Source organism: Podarcis filfolensis (assembly GCF_964270895.1).
Source record: "Podarcis filfolensis genome assembly, chromosome: 4".
Taxonomy (NCBI): Eukaryota; Metazoa; Chordata; class Lepidosauria; order Squamata; family Lacertidae; genus Podarcis; species Podarcis filfolensis.
This window is the reverse complement of record NC_139607.1, coordinates 60,135,353-60,161,940: the sequence shown is the minus strand read 5'-3', so window position 1 is coordinate 60,161,940 and position 26,588 is coordinate 60,135,353. Positions and strand designations below refer to the sequence as shown.

Below are 26,588 nucleotides of genomic sequence, written 5' to 3'. Positions count from 1 at the left end.
TTGCGTAATGGTTCACTGGCACCACCATTGACATCCATCTGAGTGTGGGAACTTTCTGAACAGGACATAGTGCCTTCCCAAGCAGCTTGACTATTATATCAAATCTTTTTCTTGGAACTTCACCTTTTTCAAAAATAAAAATAAATGCGAGATTCTATCCTTTTCGTCTAAATAAATCTTATTACTTACTCTGTATCAATGAATATGCTATAAATGCTGTAACTATATGAGCATATTTCAGATTGATTCAATTTTTTGTGATATTGAGTTAAATGCTTGCAACAGTTTCCATTAAAAATGAGCCACTGTTTCAACTGAAAACCCTGTCTTTGTATTTCAAGCACCTTTTTGTTTCTTTGAAGCAATCATATTTTCTGCTGAAGTGCTTCTCATTTTTGCATCTGTTAACTAAAAAAAAAAAAACTTTTCAAACTGTAAATATGAATTTGGCAAGGAATGAAATACAATACTTTATAAAAGCACAGACATTCCCATAGTGTCAGGGACTGAGTGAGTCTTGTGTACTCTTTGTCAAACTGCACATAATCTATCAGAAACATTCTAGGATAATAGATTGATTGTAGTATTTTATTTTATTTTATTTTGGTCAGTGGGTGGCTGCTGCTTATACTGTGTGTTTGAGAGGACCTCCTTGGGGAAGGAAGGATGATGCAACCCTTATTGCAGTGATCATGGGTAGAGGGAGACGTTGCCATGGGGAGGTGATAAATAATCACTGAAGGGCAGAGTGGGGCTATTTACACTTTGTTCCTTGCTCCTACACTTACCATATCTGAGTTCCTGGTTGCTTATCTGCTGTGCCCACCAGCCTGGGCATACTGTTGTACTATTGTTTAATGCCGGAATGGTGCATAATAAGACTTCATATGATTTGATCATGGATGAGGGTGCTATTCTGATGTGTATTACTGATACCTGGGTGGGTGAGCTGGGAAGGGTTCATCTAACACAGGTATTCCGGCCAGCACATTTGGTGCTGTATCAGCACAGGCTGCATAGATGGGGCGGGTAGAAGCTGTGATCCACTGGACTTCCATGTCCGTTACCAGGAAACACCCTTGTCTTGGAACTGGCTATGAAGACCTGCACCTATTATTGGGCCAAGGAGACAGTAATATTGGGTTGCTGTTGGCATACCATCCACCCTCCTGCCCAGCAGCTTCTCTGACTGATCTAGCAAAGGTAGTATCAAGTATAGTGTTGGAGGAATCCAGAACGATAGTGCCTCTTGTGTTCTGGCTCAGGACTTCATGGTCTCCATGACACCCATGGGGCTGTCTGTCACTGATATGATGGAAAGGGCAGGGGATTTCAGGGGGATATCACAACATAGCACTTGTTTCTGTTTCCTTACCTGATCATTTCCATGTTTTATGTGGTTTTTCACGCAACATAAAAGCCACTTCTGGAAATCTAGCAGAAGTTTAGCACTCGTGTCTGTGTTAATTGCTTCCAACAAAAATCCATTTGCAATGCCATTAACCCATAAAATCACAGGAGTTGTGAGCTGTAATTTTTCCACCAGTTTTATGAATCACCGCATATGATGAAATTTGGCATGGTATCCCAGCATACAGTTATTTCCTGCCATTTTCATAGGTGAATCATGGGGGAACAGAAGCAAGTATTAAGTTCTGCAGAGAGTGGCTATTCTTCAGTTTAAAGAAATTCTGTTATTCAGAAGATCTAATAAGAAAGAAAGAAATATCATTTGCAAGCATATTGTCATTAATGAAGTTGTTGTCAAATATACAATGCTCCAAATTTTTGATGGTAATAATTACTAGCTTTCCTGCCTATTCAAAGCAGTGAGAACAAAGGTCAAACCATTGTTTAAGGCTGTTATGTGCACTCATTTAAAAAATGGCACATGGTTCTTTATTTATTTGATATTATCCACTCTTAAGGGCAAATCTCTTCCACTTATGTTAAAAGGTTGTCTGCCTCTATCCAAATTTTATTTACAGGTGTGTCTTTTTTGTTAGTGGAACCTTGCAACATTTTCCAATTTCTAGAGGGGTTTCTTCACAAGGTCTTCATACAGTTCTCTCCTTTTAGAGTACTGTACTCTGAACTAGCATTCCACTTGGGTATCTCTGCTCATGTGAAAAGTGTTACCCTTGAGAGTTGCAACCTTTTTTTAAAAAAAAAACATAGCTTATCTCCTGTTTTATTTTTCTTCATCATGTCCCCTGAAATATCATGTAGGGGGAACATAGTGACTCTGCCAAATGGAATTTCATCGACATGGAATTTCTGCACAAAAGAAGATAGTTTGTCAAAGCACTTTTAAAAATATCAGTTATTTAAACTGATATTTAAACTCTGTACCTGTAAGAGTTTGTAAATGGACAATGTGTTTGCTCTGAAGAAACATAAATTAGGCAACCATAACAATGATGGTTTAGCCAGCCAATCCAAGCTGTTTCTGAGGTGTTGGTACTGTCACATGATGACAACTTCTAGGAGCCACAAGTGAGAGCTGAGTGCAGGGTGAGGACCAAAGGTGGACAAACTACCCCAGAAGGCACAATATGTGTCCCCATCAGAGATACATACTACTGCTCCTAACACCCCACATAATTCATAGAATCATAGAACTGTAGGTTGGAAGGGACCACAAGGATCATCTAGTCAATCCCCCTGCAATGCAAAAATATTTTGCCCAACATGGTGCTTGAACTCATAGCCCTGAGATTAAGGGTCTCATGTTCTACTGACTGAGCTATCTGGTGAGAGAATATAATATTATATATATTAGTAGCTTTTTTCAGAAAAGTGAAACTCAAAGCAACTTGCCAAAATGAACATTAAAAAACAAGGATATAACAACCTAAACACATACACAAGTATCTAACATCCCCACAGATCTAACATCCCCACAAATAGATAAGCAGAAAATTAAGATGTATTCCCCTGCAACTTACTACAAAATACCTTTTGTACCCAACACCCCCAAACAGCCACTATTCTATCTTCTAGTAAAGTGGGTGATTGTTAATTGTTAGTCCTATATGTCCTGAAATCTTTTGAAAATGTAGCTTCTCCTCCTCCTCCACATCTACTTACTCTGATAACTGCAAAAGACTTTATACACCCCTCTCTTTTCAACAGCTGCTTCTAGAATTATCCAGGGATCATTGTTTTGTGGCCAAGACACTGCTTAAATAAGCAAAACATCAATTAACTACAGAAGCACTAAAATCCAAGGCCCTTCATAACTGAAACAGCCAATCAGCTACAAAACTTGAATCTGCATTTAGAGTCGGATCACAGTGTTTCTGACATCCCTCATTCCTGTCTGGTTAGTGTTTAAATTCTATGGGTAGGATTTTCTATAATGAGTGCAACACATAAAACCTCTCTGGTTCACAATAAGGTCATGTAAATCTTTCTTTCAACTCTAATTTATGGGAGTTTCCCATCTATATATTTTTTGTTTTCATAATCTTCCAGGGAAGACCAACTATAACATGAATATGAGCTCATTAGTGAATTTCTACTGGAGCTTAGAGGCTTACCAACAAGCATTGCAGTTAGATTAAAAACTGGGATAGATAAATATATCAGGCTATGCTACGATGAATAATTATAGGACTTCAAGTTATGGAGGATTTTTTTCTCCACCTAAAAATATATATGAAGTAGTAACTGAATATGAGCATAGATTCAAATGGCATCATGTGGAGCATATAGCCTCCGTTCAGTCATACAGAAATAATGAGGTGACATTGTAGCCACTATTTCTTTGGATGGTCTTAAATCCCAACCAATAGGTGTCATAATTTTATGAAAATTTGTAGAAGAAGAAGAAAAAAGAGAAATGCCCATTTCTATTTTGCTGAATTAAATATACTTTAGTGTGGTTCTTATTAGTAAGTAACTATGAACTGATGTGAGTTCACAGTATTTACTATAGATCTAGCAGGATCAACAATTTGAGCTATAGTTTGCAAAATGTTCTAAATCATCAACTACTACACAGTGCCTGGCAAGACTTAAGAATCCCTTCCTGGTCTATATATCTTCTTAATTTCTCAAAAGAAGTTATAGAAGTGAGTCTTTCTTCTTGTTAGGGAGTTGGCACATCTGACTGTAGACATGTATCAGCTACTGATAGCAAAAATGAATCTAAATCACTTTGTTTAGAATTTGATACTACAAAGGACAAATTATACTTCCTTGTAGCTCTAAAAGACTAAAAGATTATGTCTTATGCCAAGGTCCTGTAAAACAAACAGATTCCTACTTCAGTGCTAGGCTTGAGCCACAACTTGGACCAGCTGGATCTTTTGCAGCATAGACCCTGGTGGAACAATGTGAGGAAATGCTGATAATATTGGTCCAAAGTACTCCCAACAGAAGGATCTTGCCAACAGCCATTCAAGCCACTAGTTAAAAGCTGAATGTCAAGAGTCATACTGGTTATCCTTCAGCACAACTTACTCTTCTATATGCTTGGTAATTCTATCTTCAATAATGCTTTCCACCATTTTTTTAGAACAGACATGAAGATGGTGGCTTCCAATTTTCTGTATTTCCACTGGTTCCTTTGTTTGATTGATTTAATTGTGTTACATGTATGGAAGGTGAACTTAGAGACACATTATAATTTTTGTTAGAATGCAGTTCCATATTTCAGTTCTTTAAGAACTCTAAAGTGGATGCCATCTGAGCCTGGTGATTTCCCCATTTTTAAAATTGCTAATAAGGCCTAGAATGTGGCATCTTCTCACTGGTATCTGCTTCCATTCCTCAGACTTCTTTCCTGAGATAGATTGTTCAGGCACAGGGATCTGCCCCATATCTTATGCTGTTAGGGCAGATGCAAAGATTTGCTTCAGCTTATTTGCAATCTCCTTAACCTCCTTTTAAAGGCAAAGACCCCTGACCATTAGGTCCAGTTGCGGACGACTCTGGGGTTGCAGCGCTCATCTCACTTTATTGGCTGAGGGAGCCGGCATACAGCTTCCAGGCCATGTGGCCAGCATGACTAAGCCGCTTCTGGCAAACCAGAGCAGTGCACAGAAACACCGTTTACCTTCCTGCCGGAGCGTTACCTATTTATCTACTTGCACTTAAACATGCTTTCGAACTGCTAGGTTGGCAGGAGCAGGGACCAAGCAACAGGAGCTCACCCTGTCGCGGGGATTTGAATCGCCTACCTTCTGATTGGCAAGCCCTAGGCTCTATGGTTTAACCCACAGCGCCACCCGCTTTCTCCTTTATGACACCTTTAATTCCCTTGTTATCCAAAGCTCGAACCACTTTCCTAGCTGGTTTCCTGCTACTAACGTATTTAAAGAATGTTTTTGTTGTTGGCTTTGATGTTTGCATCTATGAATTCATCAAATTGTTCTGTATATCTCATAATGCTATGGTCCTCATAGTTTAGCAGTAATTTTGAAAGTGCAGTCTGAGGTGAAAAAGTATTTTTTTAATCTTTGCTCCAGTGGCTCTAACATGTGTTATGGTGCAATTTTAACAAACCTGCATGTTCAGCATTTATATATCAGTATTTTCTTTATTTAGGAATGAAGAAAACATAACACTGATTTAGAGGATAACCTACTGAAATTAATGGGATTGAAAATTAATGGGACCACCACTAGCCAAAGCCATGGCTTCTGTTACTGAGCTTCAGTTTGAGTTAAAAAATCAACAGAAGGGAGTTCTGCCCCTACTCTGTGTGTAGTCTGTGGATGTACAGACACATTGGGAACAAGGGATATTTCACAGATTCCTTACTTAACTATTCCTGTTCCCTAAAGTACTTTAGTCAAAGTAGGTAGTTCTTTTGCTGAATGGGGGAATAAACACAAGCCCCATCTTGTGCATATTACTTTGATTTACCTTATTAATTCATAATTGACTGACAGAAGAGTCTTTTGTTTTTCTGTTTGTCAGTAAGTCATTTTGTACATATATTTCTGTACATAAAGTTTGTTATCGACGCAGCTTATTAGCTTAAATCTACTATAATGACGTGGAAACATAAACAATAGTTAATCTGCTTTGCATTCCAAGAAAGGATTCCCTTTAGGCCTTAGAGTTCAATATGACATAGCTCAGAGAAAATGGAATTAGAACAGAATCAAACATCTTATGATATCACACTGTTCTTCTAGGTTTTACCAGCTATTTATTTTCTTCTTGGCATTAAACTGCTGAGATTGATCATTTTCTTGGTTCTGTAATGACCTGTTTTAGTAAGCAAAATACCCCCCCCAAAAAAAAAAAAGTTCACTGAGATCTGCAGATCATTTCTGTGAATGAGAACAGTAAATTCCTGTCGCCTGAGGCTTTAAACCTTCCGGGACTAGGTATTCTGCTTGAAATTGAGTTGTTAGTGCCGTTTCTTTAGTTTGTGTGATTTATACTTTGTACTCCATTAGGCTGCATACCAGAGAACCTTTAATTACGTGTTTCATGAAAATATTTGATGTACTGTGCTCATTTCACTTTACTGAGCCTTGCTGAGCTCTGTGTGATAATGTTCTCTGTAAGTGGGGTGAATATTTTATCATTCCAATCTTTGCTAGGACAAACCGAAAACACAGCTTTGCTGAAAAATAATAAAATAGAAAAGCAAGTGTAGTATCTTGGCCTTATTGCGTTGCTGGCCTATGTGCTGTGAAGTTGTGCCAAAAAGCTAACTGCCTGTCATCTTATGATTATATACTGTGTGCTGTTTTATATTAGCTTTGTTCAATTCCTAACTCTTAAAGTTATCATGGCAATGAACAATATATTAAAACACTGATTATTAGCTACTTGCTTACTCCTTGCAAATGGATCCCTTTACCATGTTGAGTAGCATCTGTCACATGGTGTCTTATAAGAAATAATGCACAAAGACAGGAGTAAAAACCTCAAACTGTAGACTGAAAGTTGTTAACATTATTTTTTTAAAAAATTAGGATTTCAAATTAATTTATATTTTCATGTGAATTTAATATGAAGTTTAAAGTTTTAATTTAATATGAATTCTCCATTGTTGGCATAGGCATTGCAAGTGTTTCAGCCCAGACTCTACAATACTCATTTGTAAGAAGACCACACACATATTTTTAATATCCATTTAGTTCAGGGGGGGTGTCTGTATGCGTTTTGTGTATGGGGTGTTAGGGAAGGGGTAGTACCTCTGGTGGGGGACACATCCTCCTCCTTCTGGGGTAGTTTGTCAACCTTTGGTCCCAACCCTGCACTCAGCTCTCACCTGTGGCTCCTAGAAGCTGTCAGCATGTGACACCAGCAACATCCCAGAAACAGCTTTGATTGGCCAACTAAACCATGTGAGGATAGCAGATGGGTCTCAAACCCTCCATGAGTTAGGGACTTTCTCTGCATGCAAAGACAGGTGAATTGAGCAGACAAGACCAATAGTGGGTCCAATGGTCAAGAAGGCAGTTTCTGCACATTCTGTAGAGAGAAATGAGGGGCAGGTGGGGCTTATCAACCTGGGAAGGTAACCCATCTAGGAGAATGAAAACTCTGCTCTTAAACCTTTACTGTCTTGAGGGATATCTTCAGAAGAACAAAAGACTAAGGAGCAAACCCTACACAAATCTGGAGTAGAGTCCCTAAGGCTTTGGGCTAGAGGGGTTAATTAGACAGGCGTGTCCCTTTGCCCAGCTCTCCTGGCTCAGCTGACCTCTTGCCAGCTGACACCAGTGGAATGCCACTAGTGCCACTCTGACATCAACCTCCTTCTATCTCCTGAGTGAATGGCCAAGTGTCAGGAGCTGGTCCGCTTCTGCTTGAGAAAACAGCACACGAGGTAATCAACAGAAGATTTATTGCATACAAGCAGATCACTCTACCCGAGCGACCATCTATCACAATTGCGTTGACTCATCTGAAGAATACTTCCGGCTACTGCAGAATATCCTGAACCTCCTACTCTTACATTTCTGGGGTCGTCCTCTGTCTTGGACTTTTTCCATTCGTCTACTTCTGGGACTGACAGGGTCAGCTACTTCCACTGAGGAATCTCTCTTCCTACCGTGTGCCATGAGTGACTGTGATTCCTCAGAGAGCTGCCTCCCATCCAGCCCGCCTTTCCTGTGTTGATAAGCCGCATTCCTTCCAGCTACAGAGGGAGGAAGCAACAGCCCACTGGTTTCAGCTGTCTGAGAAATCTGCAAGTCTCCCTCCTCTCCTGCCTGCCTGCCATCTAGCTCAAGCTGCCCTTCTCGGTTATGAGCTGTCATGTCCGTGACACGCTGAGTGAATGGCCAAGAGACACGCTGTTGGGTTCCACACCAGTGGGAGCTACCAGAAAGCCTTGAAATTGGACATTCCGAGGGTGGCAGCAAGACTGAGCCAGCCCGGGATCCACTTTATCAAAAGTCAGTCTCTCTGCCATTTGAAATGACATCAAGCCTGGCCATCCTGCCCTTGCCTTTGCTGCGTTTGCCATGAGAGTCTGGGCTGCAGAGGTGGCTCTGCCACTCTGCAAAGTCTCGTAGTCAGAGAGTGGGAGCTAGAACAACTCTAAGCCAAGTAGTCTCATTGTGTACAGTAGGAATGTCTATGGATTGTATTGACAGGGTCTTATGCCATCAACACTTGGGATGATGTTGTGCAGGAGATCATGAACATGTTGTGGAAACTACAGTTAACGGTGCCTGATAAAACTACTCTGGAGTTTTCCATAGCAACAAATTCCAGATGATTGGCAAGAGAGAGTCTTATGGCACCATGAAAACTTAAAATTTATTATGACATGAGCTTTCAGGATCTATAGGCTACTTCATCAGACATGGAGCTCTTTGCTGCTTTTGCTGCAGCAGACTGGGCTGCAATTTGTCACCACTCTACTGTGTATATCAGAGACCTTAAACATAATACACAAAAAAATAAGCTCAGTTCCTCCCCTCCTGGCCCTCTTACTTGCTTGGACAAAGTGTATAAAAATCATGAGAAGGAAGAACACTTGTTCCTGCAGCATGTATACTTCATGAAAGTTAAGCATAACTCTCACATGATACTGGAAACCTCATGAATATATGTGTGTCGTATAGAAGTGTGAACTTGCCAGTTTCCATAATGTGTGTTGCTGCCCTAAGCTTGAAATCTGCATTGACAAGCCATATCCCAACCCAGCCACAATACATACAAAAGAAAGAGAAGAGATGGATTTGCAGCTGCCCTGGTATCCGGAAGGAAGACTCTATTTCACTGGGAGCTAATGCAGGTGATAAAGCTGCATCCCAACATTTAGTCATTTGTTTCCTTTCATTCCTGCCAGAAAGAGGTTCTGTTAACCTACTTATGGTGACTGTTGCCCTGGTGATACATGCTGTTCCCTGTTGAAATAGGTTGGCTTCCTCCTCCCCAAAGAGTAACATCCCAATCACCAAGAAATTCAATGCAGTTAAGAGTTGATTGTTCTGTTTGTGTGACTCACCGCCAGTAAGAAATGTGAGGTTCCTCAATTCATTCAAATAGTTGTGTCTTAACATTTTTCACTGTCTGGTAGTCCCGATTCTAGTAACTGTGGTGAAGCTATAGTACGGGAGCAATAATCAGGGGTGTCGCATCCAGAAAGTGCTGCCCTGCCTTGCTGCTGTTGCCACAACTTCTTCCGCCGCCACCACCTACCTGCTTCTGGTATCGCTGTGTGCCCTGCCACAGTCACTGCTGGCAGAGAAGCAGTGCTACCATATACACTCATTTCTGGCAAGATCAAGACCCAAATAAATCACCCCAAGTGGACGTGATCTTGCCCAAAATTGGCACTCATGAAGTGCTTGCCTGGGTTTTTTCTGCCACCTAAGGGAGCAGCCTCACCTTGTCTAATGGCCATGATCATGCTTTTTCACATACGTTCTATGCTGAATGTCTGGCAAGCCTGCTTAAATGACTTTAAAGTCCTGCTATGATTCAGGGTCAGTGGTTGTATGTGAGATGGACCGATGGTCTGATTCAACCTAAGGTAGTTCTTTACAGCCTGTAAAGTTCAGTTTATTCTTTTTCAAGCATATGATGTGGTACATATTGGTCAATGCATTCCTATGCATGCATAAGTCACAAAAAGTTCAATTGGACTCACTCCACAGTGTGTGTTTAGGATTTGCTGCCAAGTTGTTAATATTTTACATATTATATGTATAATAAGGTACTTAGATATGAAACACAGTTGCCTGTTTCTATAACTGCACTACTTTTTAGGCGGGGAACCTCTCCAAAATAATAGAGATATCTTGAATTTTTGCTCAGGAAAAAAATATTTTTGAAATTGAACTGAACACAATCTGCCTTCATCAAGATATGTTTACTTAACCAGGCAGAGTTGTTAAAAAAAAGTGATAGGGAAGTTTAGGATCAAAGCAATAACTTAATAGCAATAAAAGTCATCTGCAGTGCATATGCTACTGTAAGAGGAAAAGGGAAAAGAAAAGATTGTCACCATTCACTAGAAAATTGTTTAAAACACTGTCAACAGGACTGCTGACATTTATAGCAATCCATATATTGAAATATTCTACTGTAATGATAGCTTAATGTTTGCTTATATTTCAAGTGGCTTCTGAATGCAGTGAAATAAGAAAAATGGCAGCAAATTATGTAAATGTTTGCCTGGCACAAACAAGGCCATTCCTTTCCCAAACAGAATGTGAAAATGCAGAACCAAACTTTGGTAATAATAATAAATATGTGTCACACATATTGATATTCTAATATAGCAATGATAACCAAAAGTTGCTTGAGAATTTTGGGTGTTCTCATGTTCTAGGTATATATGACTATGTTTTGCATGAAAAATTGAAGGGCTTTAAACAATAAATGGTATTTATTTAATAATTCTGTCTCAAAAATGAATGTGAGAATTTGGTTTGTTCATGAATATACTTTTAGCTAGTCAGTATTGGAAATTAGTTATGCTTTAACTCCCATTGAAACTACAAGCCACTTCTGACACATTTACATCTCTCTTTCTCTCTCTCATTCCCCCTGTTTCTCTCTCTCTCTCTCTCTCTCTCTCTCTCTCTCTCATACACACACACCAACTCCCAACAGAAACAGATAAAGAGAAATATTTACCGTGTAGTACCAGCAGAGGGCATTAAAGTATAGTTCACAATGCGACAAACAACTAATTTCAAAACAAAAACAAAACGACAAAATGACTAGAGTCCTGATGAGTTATTTTAGATTGTGCTTTATTTCAACAACACAAATCTTTAAAACCTCATTTGATTCCAACAATAATATGATATATTCCAGATAAAACACTGAAACAATTATAAAACTCATATAGCTATACAGTGGTACCTCGGGTTACATATGCTTCGGATTACATACGCTTCAGGTTACAGACTCCGCTAACCCAGAAATAGTGCTTCAGGTTAAGAACTTTGCTTCAGGATAAGAACAGAAATCGGGATCCAGCTGCGCGGCGGCAGCAGGAGGCCCCATTAGCTAAAGTGGTGCTTCAGGTTAAGAACGGACCTCCGGAATGAATTAAGTACTTAACCTGAGGTACCACTGTAGTCATGCTTAAGCTCACAGGTCAAACTTTTGCCTAAATTATTGGACACACCCCCCCCCCAAAAAAACCTGTTTATTCACAGAGCAGTCCTATGCATGCCTAATTACTTTTACATAACTATGAAGAGGAAAGGGTAACAGCATTAATGTTCCATAGCCCTCAATCCTGCTTTTAAAACTAATTATATTTAGGCTGGTTTTCAAACTCTTGCTAACAGATACTATTCTAAGACTCAGTACAGCTCTAATACCAAGTCAAATGAACTAATCCATAAGTGAGTCAAAGAAACTAATTCTATATGAGATGAAATATCAGCAGCTTTTGTGAGATAAGTATTTTGCCTGGTGTCACATTGATCAAGAAAAATTATATTTATCGTATAAGACAGTGGTAGCCAACATGGTGTCCCCTAGATATTTCTGGACTTCATTTTCCAGCAGACACAACCAGCATGTCCAGTGGTCAGAGAAGTTGGGAACTGTTGTCCAGCAACCTCTGATGGGCACCATATTGATCATGCCTGCTATAAGGCCTTTTGTGCTGGAATGAGAGAGAATACATTTGAAAATGAAAGAACTTCTGTTATACCAATGTTGTGACCACCAGGACTGGCAAAGCAGCCTGTAGTGTAGGCTTTATTGGCACTGCATCATTTCTCTGGTTAATCCAATTCCTACATTATCAGAACAGCCTTGAACCCCTATGGTCTAGTTCCACCTTGTAAGAAAGAGCTATGTGACCAGATAAAGGACATGGCTTGATGCAGGGAGGGGTGATGCTGTAAGGCATAGGATTTGGGTCTTAGGTTCCAATTTTGTCAAAAAATTACTTGGGGGCGAGTCCCTTTGACTGTACAAGAAATCTTACTTCCTAATAAATATGCATTTGGTTGGGATGTATACTGTGGCACTTCAAATGTTAACATGGACCTCAGTGCAGTAATAGTTATAAACAAAGTGACCGTGATACTTTGTTCCCTGTGCAGAAGTGACATATTTTGTGATATTGCACTGATGCTAAAAGATTTCAGATCCTGTACTCTTTGCAGAATACCAGATTCCCCAGGTTGGGAGAGTGGGATATGTAGGTCCTTATGCAAGCATAAGAGGATTACAAGGGTTTAGCCTTGATCAGGAGTTGGATCAAACAGGTGTGTCACAAAAATATTGAATTAGGGCGGGATTCCAAATATACTGGACCTTTCTTTCTGTTATCTAGAAATGGTCATCAGAGCCAGCTTGGTGTTACTGTTGCTAAGCCTCTTTCTTGAATTAAACTGCAACATGTATGCCCCCCACTCTCCTTTTCCTTTAATCTATGAGCGTATTAGGTTTAGGAGAGTTGTGTGATTTCCTAAGGGCTGCGCCACTTCCCGGGACCTTGCAGAAAAAGTATCCCATGCCTATGGATAAGCCTCAGCATTTGAATGCATCCATTTTCCCTGTGTACATCCACACTAATTTTCTAGGGCATTCCTCATTGCTGCCAGCATGATCAAAAGAAAATAACTTCAAGCTTTTTAAATTAAGGGAGGATATCCCTGCACATATCCTTGGGGATGGGGATAAGAGCTGTGAGGCCTCTCTCTTGGCAGTTTCAAAGTGATAGGTCTCTCATTTGAAATACATAGAAGATTATTTTCGTTTTGTTTTTGAAGCTCAGTTTGGCTGGGAGCCAAGGGCGTCCTGGAGAGTTGCCTTGTGCCTTGCAGGCTAGTCTGACCTTCGAGTAACAGATGCTAGAAGGTGTCAAGTTCTGTTACTTTCTGCATTAAATTTAAAGCAGCAGTTTCTTATCCTTGCTCTTTTTTTTTTTTAAAGGAAAGTAAACCTAGAATGAACAGTCCTGGATTCTTTTAAACTGATGTCTAAAACAGGAATTCAGCTTCAGGGTATATTTTACAGTGTGGGGAGCCTAAACTGATCCCGATAAAATTACAAAGTCCAGAATTAAATGACAAAAGAATATGACTATTATCACTCCATTTCCGCTTTAGAATCTATAATTTCATGGTCATTCAGTTGGACCCTGTCATTCAAATATGGCCTGTTCTTCCTTCTGGTCCCTTTAACATCATCTCTATTGCTGTCCTTTGTATTCTTTCGGATGTTAAAAAATGAGCACAGCTCTTGTCTGATTAGTTGTTCTATCTGAAAATATTTATTCTGTTCTATTTGTACAGACCACCCCACACTGAAGAGTCATGCCAAGTAACAATAGCAAAAAAATAACAAACAGAGCATGCTTCAATTTAATTACCTTTCCCTACCTGTTCTTGAACTACAAAGGCCAGCCTAGGCAAATAGGCTTTCTGAAAGTGATGAAAGTGTCTTCAGCCAACCACCCTAAAGTCAGCCAGATGTATAGTATGGTGCCTCTAGTCTCTTGTCCTGATCAAGTGTTTCCCCTTCAGAGCTGAAGAACAATGGTGCAGATATTTGACAGTTCTTCTAAACTAAAGCCATTTCAGTCAGGTTTAGGCCCAGTTTTGGGCCAGAAACTGCTTTGGTCGCCCTGTATAATGACCTCTGTCAGGAAATAGACAGAGGAAATGTGTCCCCATTAATTATCTGTATTTTCTCAGTAGCTTTTGATACCATCTATCATGTTATCCTTCTGGAGCAGCTGTCCGACTTTGGAGTGGGTGTTCACCACTTTGCGGAGGTTCCAGTCCTACTGAAATGGGGTTCCTCAGGTTTCAGTTTTATCCCGGATCCTATTTAACATCTACATGAAACCGATGAATGAGGTTATCTAGAGCTTTGTGGTACGTTGTCATCTATAGGCTGCCGGCTCTTCTTCTCCTTTACATCTGCAGGTGGGGCAGTGGATGTGCTAGACCATTGTCTTGCCTCAGTAATGGACTGAATGAGAACCAACAAACTGAAACTCAATCCAGAAAACACTGAGGCACTCTGGCACTGTTAGTGGGCAGTTCCCTAGACCAGATGGATGGGAGGTTGCCTGCTCTTGGTGGGGTTACACTCCCTCTGAAGGAGCAGGTATGCAGTTTGTGGGTACTTCTGGATCCTCTGCTGTCGCTTGAGGCTCAGGTGGCCTCAGTGGCATGGAGTGCTTTTCATCAGCTGTGGTTGGTGGGCCAGCTGTGCCCCTATCTCAACAGGAATAGCCTTACTTCTGTTGTCTATGCTCTGGTAGCCACTAGGTTAGATTGTTGCACTGTGTTATACAGAAGCTGCCTCTGAAGACAGTTCAGAAACTTCAGCTGGTGCAGAATTCAGCAGCTAGGTTGCTCATCAGGGCAAGATGGTTTGAGCATATTACACTGCTCCTGGCCTGACTACATTGGCTGTCTGTTAGTTTCTAGGCACAATTCAAAGTGCTGGTTTTGATCTATAGAGCCGTAAGCGGCTCTGGACTGCAATATCTCAGTGACCACCTCTCCCCGTATGAATTGATCCAGACCCTGCAATCATCATCTGAGGCCCTTCTTGGTGTGTCTCATCCATGAGAGGCCTGGAGGGTGGCAACATGAGAATGGGCCTTTTCTGCCTTCACTCTCCATTTTTGCAATGCTTTCCCCAAGGAGACTTGCCTGGCACCTTCATTGCATATCGTTACAAAAGTGTTTCTTTATAACCAGGCCTTTGGGCTGATTAATTTGCATTAAAATGTGTTTGTGGAAGGGGGGTTCCTGGTTGTTTTTAATATGTATTTTGTGTTCTCATTTAGTATTTTTATGTTGTGAACTGCTCCGTGATCTTTGGATGAAGGGTCATATACAAATATAACAACAACCTTAATCCCATTTTCAACTCCCATGTCATTTACCCACTATCCTATAGACTTTCAGAAATTAAGCCTGTTATGATACAATTCTCAAGGCTAGTGGCAGTGGGGAAAGTGGGGCAGTTTGCCTGACGAATAGAAATTAGCTTAGAGGAGTGCTCTTGTGCCCTTTGATATGTTGTATATGGTTTCTTCTTATTTGTTTTCTTTTTTTAATGGTTTCCTTCCCACTGGAAAGATTTAGACCAGCTTCCCCAGTATTGGGGCATTTTTGGAGTCTGGGGTCAGGTCACAGGCCTGTGGCATAGATCCCAGCTGTTTCAATCAACAACATGTCCCTGAACTGTCCCCAGCACATACCCTTTTTGGCCCTTCAAACGCCAGAGCTTGAACTTCAGTTGGGTTCAGGGCACCGGAAGTATTATATTGGTGAGAAGGGGGATCTGACATTGGGTCTCCTCTCTGACATTGGGTTCAGAGATCTAATATATCTTATGGCCCTGGAACACGCTCCCAGGAGCCATGTGATTGCATCCTTAAAATTTCATTTGCTTCAGTGAATTTGAAGCTTATGCATCCAAATCAATGTGACTCGCTTGGTTTTGGATTGATCAGTGTCAAAGTTTTAATATATACGGTATATTGTAATAAGAAGCATGCTTGAATTATTTTTATATGGATAATTTTATCCAGTCTGTGAATTTTAAAGATGCTTAAGGCTCTTGCAAGATGCGCATATATAGCAATTTATTTTTTATTTTGTATCCTGCCTTCATTTAAAGGGTTTAGAAGCCTCCCAACAAACATCTCAGGTACAGTTGGCCAAGAACTGCTTTCATCATAAATTGTACTGTGCAAATAAGCAGATAATTTTCAGTTGTTTTACTTTCTTCCTTGAATTGGACAGAAAGTTAATTCTTTATAATTCTTCAGCTCATAAATGGAGGCTTTGTTAAATATGACCAGCAATTTAGTGAAAGAAATAGAATGGATCATTTAAGTAATTTCTTTGAAGTCCAAATTGCTACTGTTATTTTTAATGCTGGTGAATTATAAAAAGAAAAGTTGTGCTTTCCTTAGCAAAAAACAAAAACAAAACACAGAGAAAACACAATTAAGGATGCAATGTTCGAAAGGGATATACAAACATATAAATAGATATTTAATATCCAATAAAATGAAACCAACTCTACAAGCACATATTAATAAATCACTCCTATAAGGCACATGATGTATTTTACTCTAGATATATATATGGAATATTAATCATCTATTTGAATTAAAACATACAGGAAGCCTTTCTCCCCAAAATAAAATGTATAGAAAAGTTATTTTAATGCCATGTTTTTAAAAATGCAACATTCTCCATAGTTGACTGTCACTGGCAGAACTGTACAATGTATCATTTTATTCCATTTCTTTTTAATGAGACAGAAGCTTTTCTTTTATAAAAAAAAATTCTGTGCAAATCATTTAAAAATGGATGTCCTTGGAAACATTAAATGCATGATATCTGAACAGTGAATATACTTTCGTTTCTCAGGCACATTTTAGGCACATCATTTTGACAGCCTTTCTTCAGTGCCCATATATTATGTGACATGAATGTGTTTCAAAACCAGACATTATTGGGGGTGGGGAAATAATGCTTTCTTGAAGGCTTCACGATGCCTAGCATAATTGCATTGGGTGTGTGTGTAGCAAGGCTCCATTCCATTTTATTGTGAATGTTGAATGCATGTCATTCAAAGCTCCCCCCTTTTTTGCTTGTCGACTTTGATTTTAATTTTTTAATGAAGAGTATGCACATTCCACCAGGTGACATCCTATCACTCTTTCCTATATAATACATATGGCAGTTGGGACCTTTGGAATGACCCACAAGTAAAACATATAGATGCGTTATAGCTTTTTTTCTTTTTCTTTGTTGCATTGGGAAGAGTTGCCCTATACCAAATTATCAGGTTGCACAATGTGCTGAAAAGGCATGTTGATATAAAATTTTGTCCTGTCAACTCAGCCATCCCAGCTTCCTCTTAGGTAGCCCAGCTTTCTTTGATCCCTTAGATAACCTGGTCCCAAGTTAGGTAATTTAGGGCTTTTTTCAGTGCTGTGCTCAGTGACATATTAGGAGCCAGTGCATCTCCTTCAGCAAAAGTGTTTCTAGCATCTTTTTGTTCTGAAATCTCCCCCAGATGAGAGCAGCTAACTTATGCTATTTCCTTCAGAGAAGTCTTGGTGAGTCCCTAGCACCTAGTGCAGGAAGGTTGGGACTCTTATCTTCATTCAACTCTCCCTGGGAATAACTTTTCAAATTTACTTCTCCCTCCCCTCCTCCCATAAGTAAAGAGTTTACTTTCCTGGCTCACCACTGGGTTATAACCCTGACAGAGTTCCCTGTTCATGCTATATCTTCTACACTTAGACAATGTTCCATTTTCTAAATTTCCTTTCCTTTCAAGTATATGCTGCTGCAGCAGCAGTTCTTTCCTCTCTGACTTCTTTGTCTCTTTATCCATCAGGCTTACTCAACCTCTGCCCTCCAGATGTTTTTGGCCTACAACTCCCATGATCCCTAGCTAGGGATCACAGTGAGGACCAGTGGTCAGAGATGATGGGAACTGTAGTCTCAAAACATCTGGTGGGCCGAGGTTGAAGAAGCCTGCTCTTTATAGTATGCAGAGGAAGGAGAGCACATCATACGCAGCTGTGAGAGGCTCCACAGAGAAAAGTCCCAGCTGTGTCCAGCCTCTGTTTGTGTTACATGTTGTCAAGAGGAAGCCCCTATCAGCAACTTAGGTACTTAGGTACATTCTGCACCACTTGCAGCTTCCAGACACAAAGAGTGCATTGCAGCAACCCAGTACTGAGGTTACCAATGCCAGGATCACAGTGGCCAAGCTATCTGAAGGCTCATACAGACTTCATTTTGTGCTGAGTTGGATGCCATGTCCAAGGGTACCTGTACCTTAAGTGACATGGATAAAACCAGGAGGACCCCTCAAACTACACACCTGTTCCTTCAGAGGGAATGCAGCCCCTTGCAGAACAGGTAACTGGCCTATCTCCTGAAGAGATGAATCATTCACCTACAGGGAATCCATCTTGCCGGGCTTTAAGCTCAGTTTATTGGCCCTTATTCAGTCTCCCACTGTACTTGGATGCAGTACTTGGATAATCACATTTGGAATATTGTGTACAGTTCTGATCACCTCATCTCAATAATGATATCATTAATGATATCATTATTGTAGAGTAGCATTTCTGTGCGCTGCTCTGGTTCACCGGAAGCAGCTTAGTCATGCTGGCCACATGACCTGGAAGCTGTCTGCGGACAAACGCCGGCTCCCTCAGCCTATAGAGCAAGATGAGCACGCAACCCCAGAGTCATCCGTGACTGGACCTAACAGTCAGTGGTACCTTCACCTTTTTACTAGAGTTAGAAAAGGTTCAGAAAAGGGCACAAAAACATCAATGGGGGGGGGCTCCCATATGAATAAGTGCAGCAACATTTGGGACTTTTTAGAGGAAATGTGAGTAAGGGGTGATATAATAGATGGTTAATAATTGAGCATGGAATGGAGAAAGTGGATAGAGAAAAGTTCTCTATTCTCCCTCTCTTATAACACTGGACACTTGTGGAAAGCCAATGAAGTTGAATGTTGGAAGACTCAGGACACATAAAAGAAAGCACTTTTTTTACACAGCACATAGTTTAACTATGGAACTTGCTACTACAGGACACAGTGATGGCTACCAACTTAAAATATGATTAGACAAACTCATGGAGGTCAAGGCTATCAGCAACTACTAGCCATAATGGCTGTGTTCTATCTCCACTGTCAGAGGCATCATGCCTCTGCATGCAAGTTGCTGGGAATCACAAGTGGGCAAAGTGCTGTTGCACTCACATCCAGCTTGCAGGCTTCCCACAGGCATCTGGCTGGCCACTGCAAGAACAGGATGCTGGACTAGATAGGCCATTGGCCTTATCCAGCAGACTCGCCTTATGTTCTGACACTTCAAAGTCAGGGATTTGTCCTTTGAAGGTCTGTACACTTCTGAATCACAGAGAGAGCTCTGCATTCCGAAAAACCAGAGTTCTGCAGTTGGATCAAATATACAAAGCAGTTGCATATTGGCGTAAAAATACGTGCCTGTCTGGCTCCCTATTCTTGCCATGGAGCTGTCTCATGGGAAAAGGCGTCTGTTTTTCACCGTGACATTTTGTCTACTCCTGGCTATGCAGTACAATGCCAAATCATAAGCGTGGGAAACCACTGTCTGGACCAGCCCTTAAAGAACTGGTCTTTTGGAGCTGTGAAACAGTACAGTGGAATCTAGTAATTAACCGAAAGGAGTGATGAAAGAATTAGGAGGTCACGATGTGTAGTCTGCTGTGTATAACAATTTTAGTAATGTTATAATAACTGCCTCTGGGTGAGTCAGAAAGAAGGTATGTGGGTGGATGAACTGCTCTTAATGGTTTTAGACTTGAAGCATCAACTACATGGGTGGTAAAGCTAACACATTCACAGTCAGATACAGGGTGGATTAAATGGCTGATTTAATTTCGTTCTAATTGAATCACATTTTTTATTTTCAACTTGGATTAAAAAAAGGCATTGGGTCAAACTTCATTCCTATTGAAATCAATAGAGCTTAACTTAGTAATGGCTACCTTTTCTCATTGATTTCAGTTATACCTAAGTCTGGATCCAACCCATAGTACCAATGGAATCCAAGGCTGGTCTACCTAGAAGTAGCTCCCTCTTACTTCCAGATAAATGGAGTTAGGATTGCAGCCTTAGTATATATATTTAAATATAACTTGCTTTATAAAGAAATCTGAATTTAATACCCATATAATCTATTAAAAATGAAAAAAAAAGTTCTCAGAACACATCAAATACCAAGCTGCTTCTCTTTTAAAAAGAAATAGTTCATGGGAAATTATCTATTTCCGATATTAAACATTGTAAATCAATGACACAGTAGGCCATGCATTGTATTTTTTTATTGTGGGCTTCCTGCTGGCTTAGGGAATAGCAAATCATCATAGACACTAGAATCCAGGAGATGTCATCATGTATCTCAACTGGATGGTCCACTAAGGCCACCCAGGGAAATTTGTATGTTCTCCAACTATAATACACCCTGGCAAGCATGACCAATGGTCAGCTCCAAGAACATATCAGCTAGAGGTCCCGTACCCCCGCATTCTAGAGAAAGCTCAACAAAAATCTGCTTTGTACCTCTAAGGCTGCAGTGCTAATTCCACTTATATTGTAATAAGCCCCATTGAATTCAGTGGGACTTACTTCTGATTAATGTATAGGACATGGGTAGGCAAACTAAGGGCCAGGGGCCAGATGTGGCCCAGTCGCCTTCTCAATCCGGCCCGTGGATGGTCCAGGAATCAGCGTGTTTTTACATGAGTAGAATGTGTGCTTTTATTTAAAATGCATCTTATTTAAAATGCATCCTATGTAGAGCATAGGAATTCATTCATTTCCCCCCCCTCCAAAATATAGTCCGGCCCCCCACAAGGTCTGAGGGACAGTGGACCGGCCCCCTGCTGAAAAAGTTTGCTGACCCCTGGTATAGGATTTGTATCCAAAGAAGCAAAACTTCTACAATTTAAAGAGTGCATGGGTTGCATCACACACAAAAATTGGATTATGGTCTTAGGTTGTATGAGGGTTTTATTTAGTTATAAACCAAGACTGGGGGGGGGGGGGGGAGTGTCATGCTACATGTGACGTTGCTTACATTACATGTGAGCAACTGACCTGAATTTTTAATACCATTTCCTGTTGCAGATGGGACTTCCCCCTATTGCATTCCTACCCCCTATTGCATTCCTAATGAAAATGCCCTCCCACTCACAGCACAACACTTGCGTTTGCATTGGGAAATAATCATCAATGGTGCTTGTTCAAAGAGCTACTTTTGGTGCACCCAAGAACATGGGTATGCGTCCTAACCTTTAAACTGCAGACCCTCCTATAATAGCACAAACATCCTTTGACAACCCCTCAGTTTCAAGACCAGATAACTGTGCAACATGAGGAAGCAGTTACTGTTTAAGAAACATGAGGCAAACCTCACCTGGGCATGTGGAATTCATTGTGGTTTTTTTGTTTGTTTTTTGGATCTCATTCAATAGGTTCAATTTATTAGCTAGCCTGGACAAGAAATCAGAATGTTTTTACACAACAAAATAAAAGCCCTACCCAGGTTACTTCAGGCTGCTCTGGTGAAGGACCTTTGCTAAAAGGAAGGCTCTCTTATATTGGAATTATTTTTAAGAACTGAGAATTAGGCCTTTGTGCATGTGTAGAGTATTTCTCCCCTCGCTGCTGATTATCCACAGTTTGTGTTTTGGCTAGGGAAAACAGCAGAACAGATGCTGCCAATTTTAGGCAGGTTTTTGTTCTAGTTCCACTCATCATAGAACTCAGGGCTGGCCTAAGGCATGTTGCTGTGCACACACTCCCTTTCCATGTATAAAAAGTGACAGTACTGGCAGCTGAATCTTATTTCCACACTGGCGACAGAACAGTGATCTCCACTGAAAGAGAGAGCACCTAGCTAGCTTAGGGGTAAAGGACAGGCAGTATGACCCATACAACTGTCCTCCAACCCCTCTCTGTCTGTTACCTGAGGCAGCTGCTTACCTCTGTTTATTGGTAGGACTGGTCTTGGATTTATAGTGATGAGTTGGAAGAAGGGTTAGGCTGAAGGCCTGGGCCCCCTTCTAATTCCTGGAATAGTTGAGCTAGCTTCCTGGCATGGTGATGGGCCATTAAGGGGAACAAAGAAAGTGGCTCTGTATGAGATGGCAAATGGGTGGGGGCCCATTTCTCAACTCACAAGTACAGTGGTACCTCGGGTTATATACGCTTCAGGTTACAGACTGCTAACCCAGAAATAGTACCTCGGGTTAAGAACTTTGCTTCAGGATAAGAACAGAAATCGTGCTTCAGCAGCGCAGTGGCAGCAGGAAGCCGCATAAGCTAAAGTGGTGCTTCAGGTTAAGAACAGTTTCAGGTTAAGAACGGACCTCCGGAACGAATTAAGTACTTAACTCGAGGTACCACTGTAGTTAGTTAGAAAGACAAGAACAGAGAGTTTGAAGTGATGTAAGCAAAAAGCAAAGCAACAAGTGGGGAAGCAGGGAACCTAGAGAGACAGAGCAATGTTTGACTTCTGTTTCAGTGCAAGGCTGCAGCCAGGTGGGAAGCAAGGTCCTCTTGGGGTGTTAATGCTGTGAACTCCTCCACCATAGGCTCAGGTTGTATATATGTGAAAATAATCAAAGGGAGTGCAGACTGAGCCTCAAGTATTATGCAATACACCTGCAGTTATTAAAACAATTGTAATTATGTAAAAATTTGGGGAAAGTAAACATGTTTTCTAGATGACAGATAAAGGAAAGAGGTGAGGCAGTGGCAGTCATCCAGTTTATCATTGGCTTTGTGCCTACAGGTTAAGGCTTCAATGATGTACACACTTTCTGTGGAGTTAAGTCCCACTGCACACACTGATGTTAATCTAGTGATGTTGCCAAGGTCTGAAATTCCCTCGTTCAAAATGTAAAGCACAATAACTTGTGGGGGCTGCCCTCCCATTCAAAGCAAGCATTTCAACCACATCCCCCCTCCCCCTCTTTTTTTCTGGCTCTGTTTGTAATGCCAGCCAGAAATTAGTTCCTAACTTCCTTCCACACCTCCCTTCTTTTTTGTGCTTAGAAACTTGCATGGCAACATCTCAGTTTCTATGGTCCCTTGGAAGCTGCATCCTGGGCATCACAGCGTGAACAGGAGTGTAACAAGATCCCAAATGGGCTTGTAATTAGCATGGTTATTTCCAATCCTGTTTTCCAATATTTTAGAGGAGGAATAGCCCTTCCTTTTATGACTCAGGAAGGGGTTTCACCCATCACTGCTTACATCTGAGTAAATATGCAAATGATCACAAACAGTGATATATTAACAGAGCAATATTATGGAGGTGTGGGTGGGAAGAGAATTCACCACATCCAAAGTTGGTTGCATGCAGGGTGGAAGATGAATTGCACCATTTAAGATTTATTGTGTTCCTTTTCTTTCACCTTCTCCCCTCCCCCATTGACAACACTGGATGGGGATTAATTACAGCAGCTCCAGGTCTGGTGTAGTTTCAAGGTATGTTCCAGATGTGGGTGTGGGTGTGCATTGGGGCTTAGAGTACTGTGGATCCATGGTCTTCCCCACCACACCCCTGGAGCACCCTGCATTGATCCTGTAGCTCAATTTCTCCCGAAGCTCAGCTGCTTTATACAGTGGTACCTCGGGTTACAGATGCTTCAGGTTACAGCCGCTTCAGGTTACAGACTCCACTAACCCAGAAAAAGTACCTTGGGTTAAGAACTTTGCTTCAGGATGAGAACAGAAATCGCATGGCGGCAGCGTGGCAGCAGCAGGAGGCCCCATTAGCTAAAGTGGTACCTCAGGTTAAGAACAGTTTCAGGTTAAAAATGGACCTCCAGAACGAATTAAGTTCTTAACCCGAGGTACCACTGTACTTCTGATGAGGAAAGAAAAAATTGGAACCACATGATTCTGATCAGCTATTGTGGATTGGATAGCACTGATCAAGTGGCAGGCCTGACCCAAGACATTTTGGCACCTGAGCCAAAACAGAAAATGGCAACCATCCCCACACCAGGGAAGAGGGGGTGAGTCTACATCAAATACGAGGAGGTCAAATCAACTTTACCCAAAGGCTGAAGCGGGAATCATAGGACCGTCACACGTAGGGGGTGGGGTTCTGGATCGTGCTGGGTGGGGGCAGCCTAGGGTTCGGAGCAGTGACACCTTCTATTTGCTGAGAATATTTGCAGATTGGCTTCTGTCAATCAGTGATGTCCAGGTTGGCAGGAGGAGGATGCTTGGTGCTCAGCTTCCTCAATACTGGGGGGTGGACGGACCCCATACTAATAACAATAACAACAATAATAATACCTTTATTATTGCTCCAGCCATTATGAGTGGCTTCAATCACATATAAAACATAACACCAAACTGCCTGATACAGGACTGCCTTCAGATGTCTTCTGAAAGTTGTGAAGCTCTTTATCTACTTGACATCTGATGGGAGGGCATTCCACATAGAGGATGCCACTGCTGAGAAGGCCCTCAAAAATATTGAGGAGGTTGAAGACACCTCCACCCCTAGGAGTTGTCCCTTTTGTAACTTGCTTCCTTCCCCCTCTACGTATTTCTCTTGCTCAGTTCACAGTAACCAATACTCCTCAGTAACCAATACTGCTCAGTGGAACCTAATTGCAGCTGTGCAGCAGTGAAAGGGTTACACTTGTTTCCCCAGGAGGATTTTTTGAATCCTACGTCGGGAAGTTCCATTTACAGCACCAGGCAAGTAATGTTTTTCTTTTAAAATGGTTTGTTCCAGGCTCCGTGATATTCCAAGTCGTAGCCTTTTGTTATCCAATAGCACAAGGTAGTTTCTAACCCTTTGCCATCGGAAGAAAGTTACATGGGAATGTGGGCTGTTGTTGCCGCCGTTGTCTTCAAGGGAGGAGATTCTCCATCTCCGCATTGTAGCCGTTTTGTATTTCTTTTTCTTTCTGAGCAGTTTGGGGAGGCGCGGCTCCTTTAAGGTGTCCTGAGGCGGCACCAGACCTGCAGCGGCAAGGCGAGAAAGACAAGCGCGCGCTCTCTCTCTCCCCTGCCTCAACGCGACGCCAGAAACTTCAGGGGCTGCTGGGCGAGACGGAGCTTTGCAGCCCCCTCAGCGTGCAGGCGAGGAGGTACACCCTTTCTCCACCAGGGGCTGCCCAGAAGAGGAGGACGAGGCCGCCCTCAGAAGTTTTTCCACCCCGCACAGCCGGTCCCTCGCTTTTGTGCCAATCTCCGCTTTTGGAGAGGGAAGGAGCTGGAGGAAAAGGAGGAGGAGAGAGCCGTCGCTTCGCGGGACGGACAGCCGGGAGGTGCGGGCTGGTGCGACGCGCGGCTCCGCTCTGGCTGCCGGGAAGCTGCTTCGCCTGGCAGTCCCGGCGCTTTGCTTCAAGTGATGGGACCCAGGGCTGCTGCGATTGCGCCGCCACTTCTGTCTGCCGCGCGCTCGCCCAGCGCCACACCAGGCAAGTCCTCGCCAAGAACAGCCGCCGGCCCGTCTCCGCCACCCGCTGCCTGAGATCCTCGCAAGAAGCGGCGGCACTTTCTGCACTCCGTCGAAGGGCCCCTCTCGTGACCTGCGCGCTCCTTGCTCCTTGCCTGCCTTTCTTTCCTTGAGGAGAGCCCAGCCAGCCAGGCAGCCAGCAAGCAAGCAAGCGCGGGCAGCAGGCGGGCTGCTGCTTTTGTTTCTCGCTTGCTGTCGGATGGTCCCGCGGCGCGGCAAGGCGAGGCAGCCCCCTTTGGGATAACCCGGGGCGAGAGGAAAGCGCAGGCTTGGGCTTGGGCTGGAGCTGCGGAGCCCTGCCCGCTTTTGCTGACAATAGAGACTCTTTGCGAAGAGCCCGGACGAGGCTCCCAGTTCAACTCCTGGAGGATTTGGGAAGCCGCCGCTTACGTTAAGCTGCTTGTGGATTTACAAACTGGGAAGCCTTGGAGGGGCTTTTGGCGAAAGTCCTCCCCCTCCCCCTCTTCCTCCAGCCCTCCCTTTTGGCATGAGATTATCGACAGGCTCCACCTGGAGACAATGATCGCGGAGTTTGTACACTTCTATCTCTTTGGATTATTATGTCTCTGCTCAGGTAATCGCTGCTCCTCGAATGATTTTTATTTATTGATCTCGTATTGTCGAGCGGGCAGATGGCTCCCTTGCTTATCCCAGTTGGGGAAGGATTCAAGGAAATGTAAAACTCTAGCCATTGCTGCTGATTAAAGCAGGAAACAATTAAGCATGTGCTTAAGTCTTACACTGAAAACAATGGGCCATTCTCAAAAGTCATCCACTTTAGTCACTCACTGCAGGGCAACTGAGGCTAGGATCCAGCTGAAGATGCTCAGCAATTTTATCCAATCTTGGTTCCCGGGGCTTGCTCTTACTTCTTTCTCTCCTCAGATTTTTCTGCCTGTTCAAGTGATTTTTAGTATGTGGGTGGAACCGACTTTCATCTAGCCTTGAGGTTATGGAGGGCATGTGCACAGTGCATGCATCAGTTTGCACCCATAGTTTTGAAAAATTAAAGCAGGGTTATTGGCAGCAAAGGACCGGTCCTCTGATGCTTCCAAACTCGTCAGTCCGCTTCTAGAAACTAGATAGAGCAAGTCAGCTGAGAGCTTAACACTCCAGGGCCTAACTATATGTACTT

General features: G+C 42.1%; 1 protein-coding gene across 4 annotated transcripts in view; it reads left to right on the top strand.

The window, feature by feature from the left end:
- The window catches only part of ROBO1 (roundabout guidance receptor 1), a 573,037-nt gene that overhangs the window by 276,769 nt on the left and 269,680 nt on the right, over positions 1–26,588 (top strand). For 2 of the 4 annotated variants that reach the window (XM_083611372.1, XM_083611371.1), the window contains exon 1: positions 24,994–26,027. The exons of the other annotated variants lie outside the window; for them this stretch is intronic. In XM_083611372.1, the coding sequence (XP_083467498.1) occupies positions 25,973–26,027 (55 nt within the window). In that variant the 5' untranslated portion in view covers positions 24,994–25,972. Of the gene's footprint in view, positions 1–24,993; positions 26,028–26,588 lie in introns of those variants that run through there. 4 annotated transcript variants of the gene reach the window in all.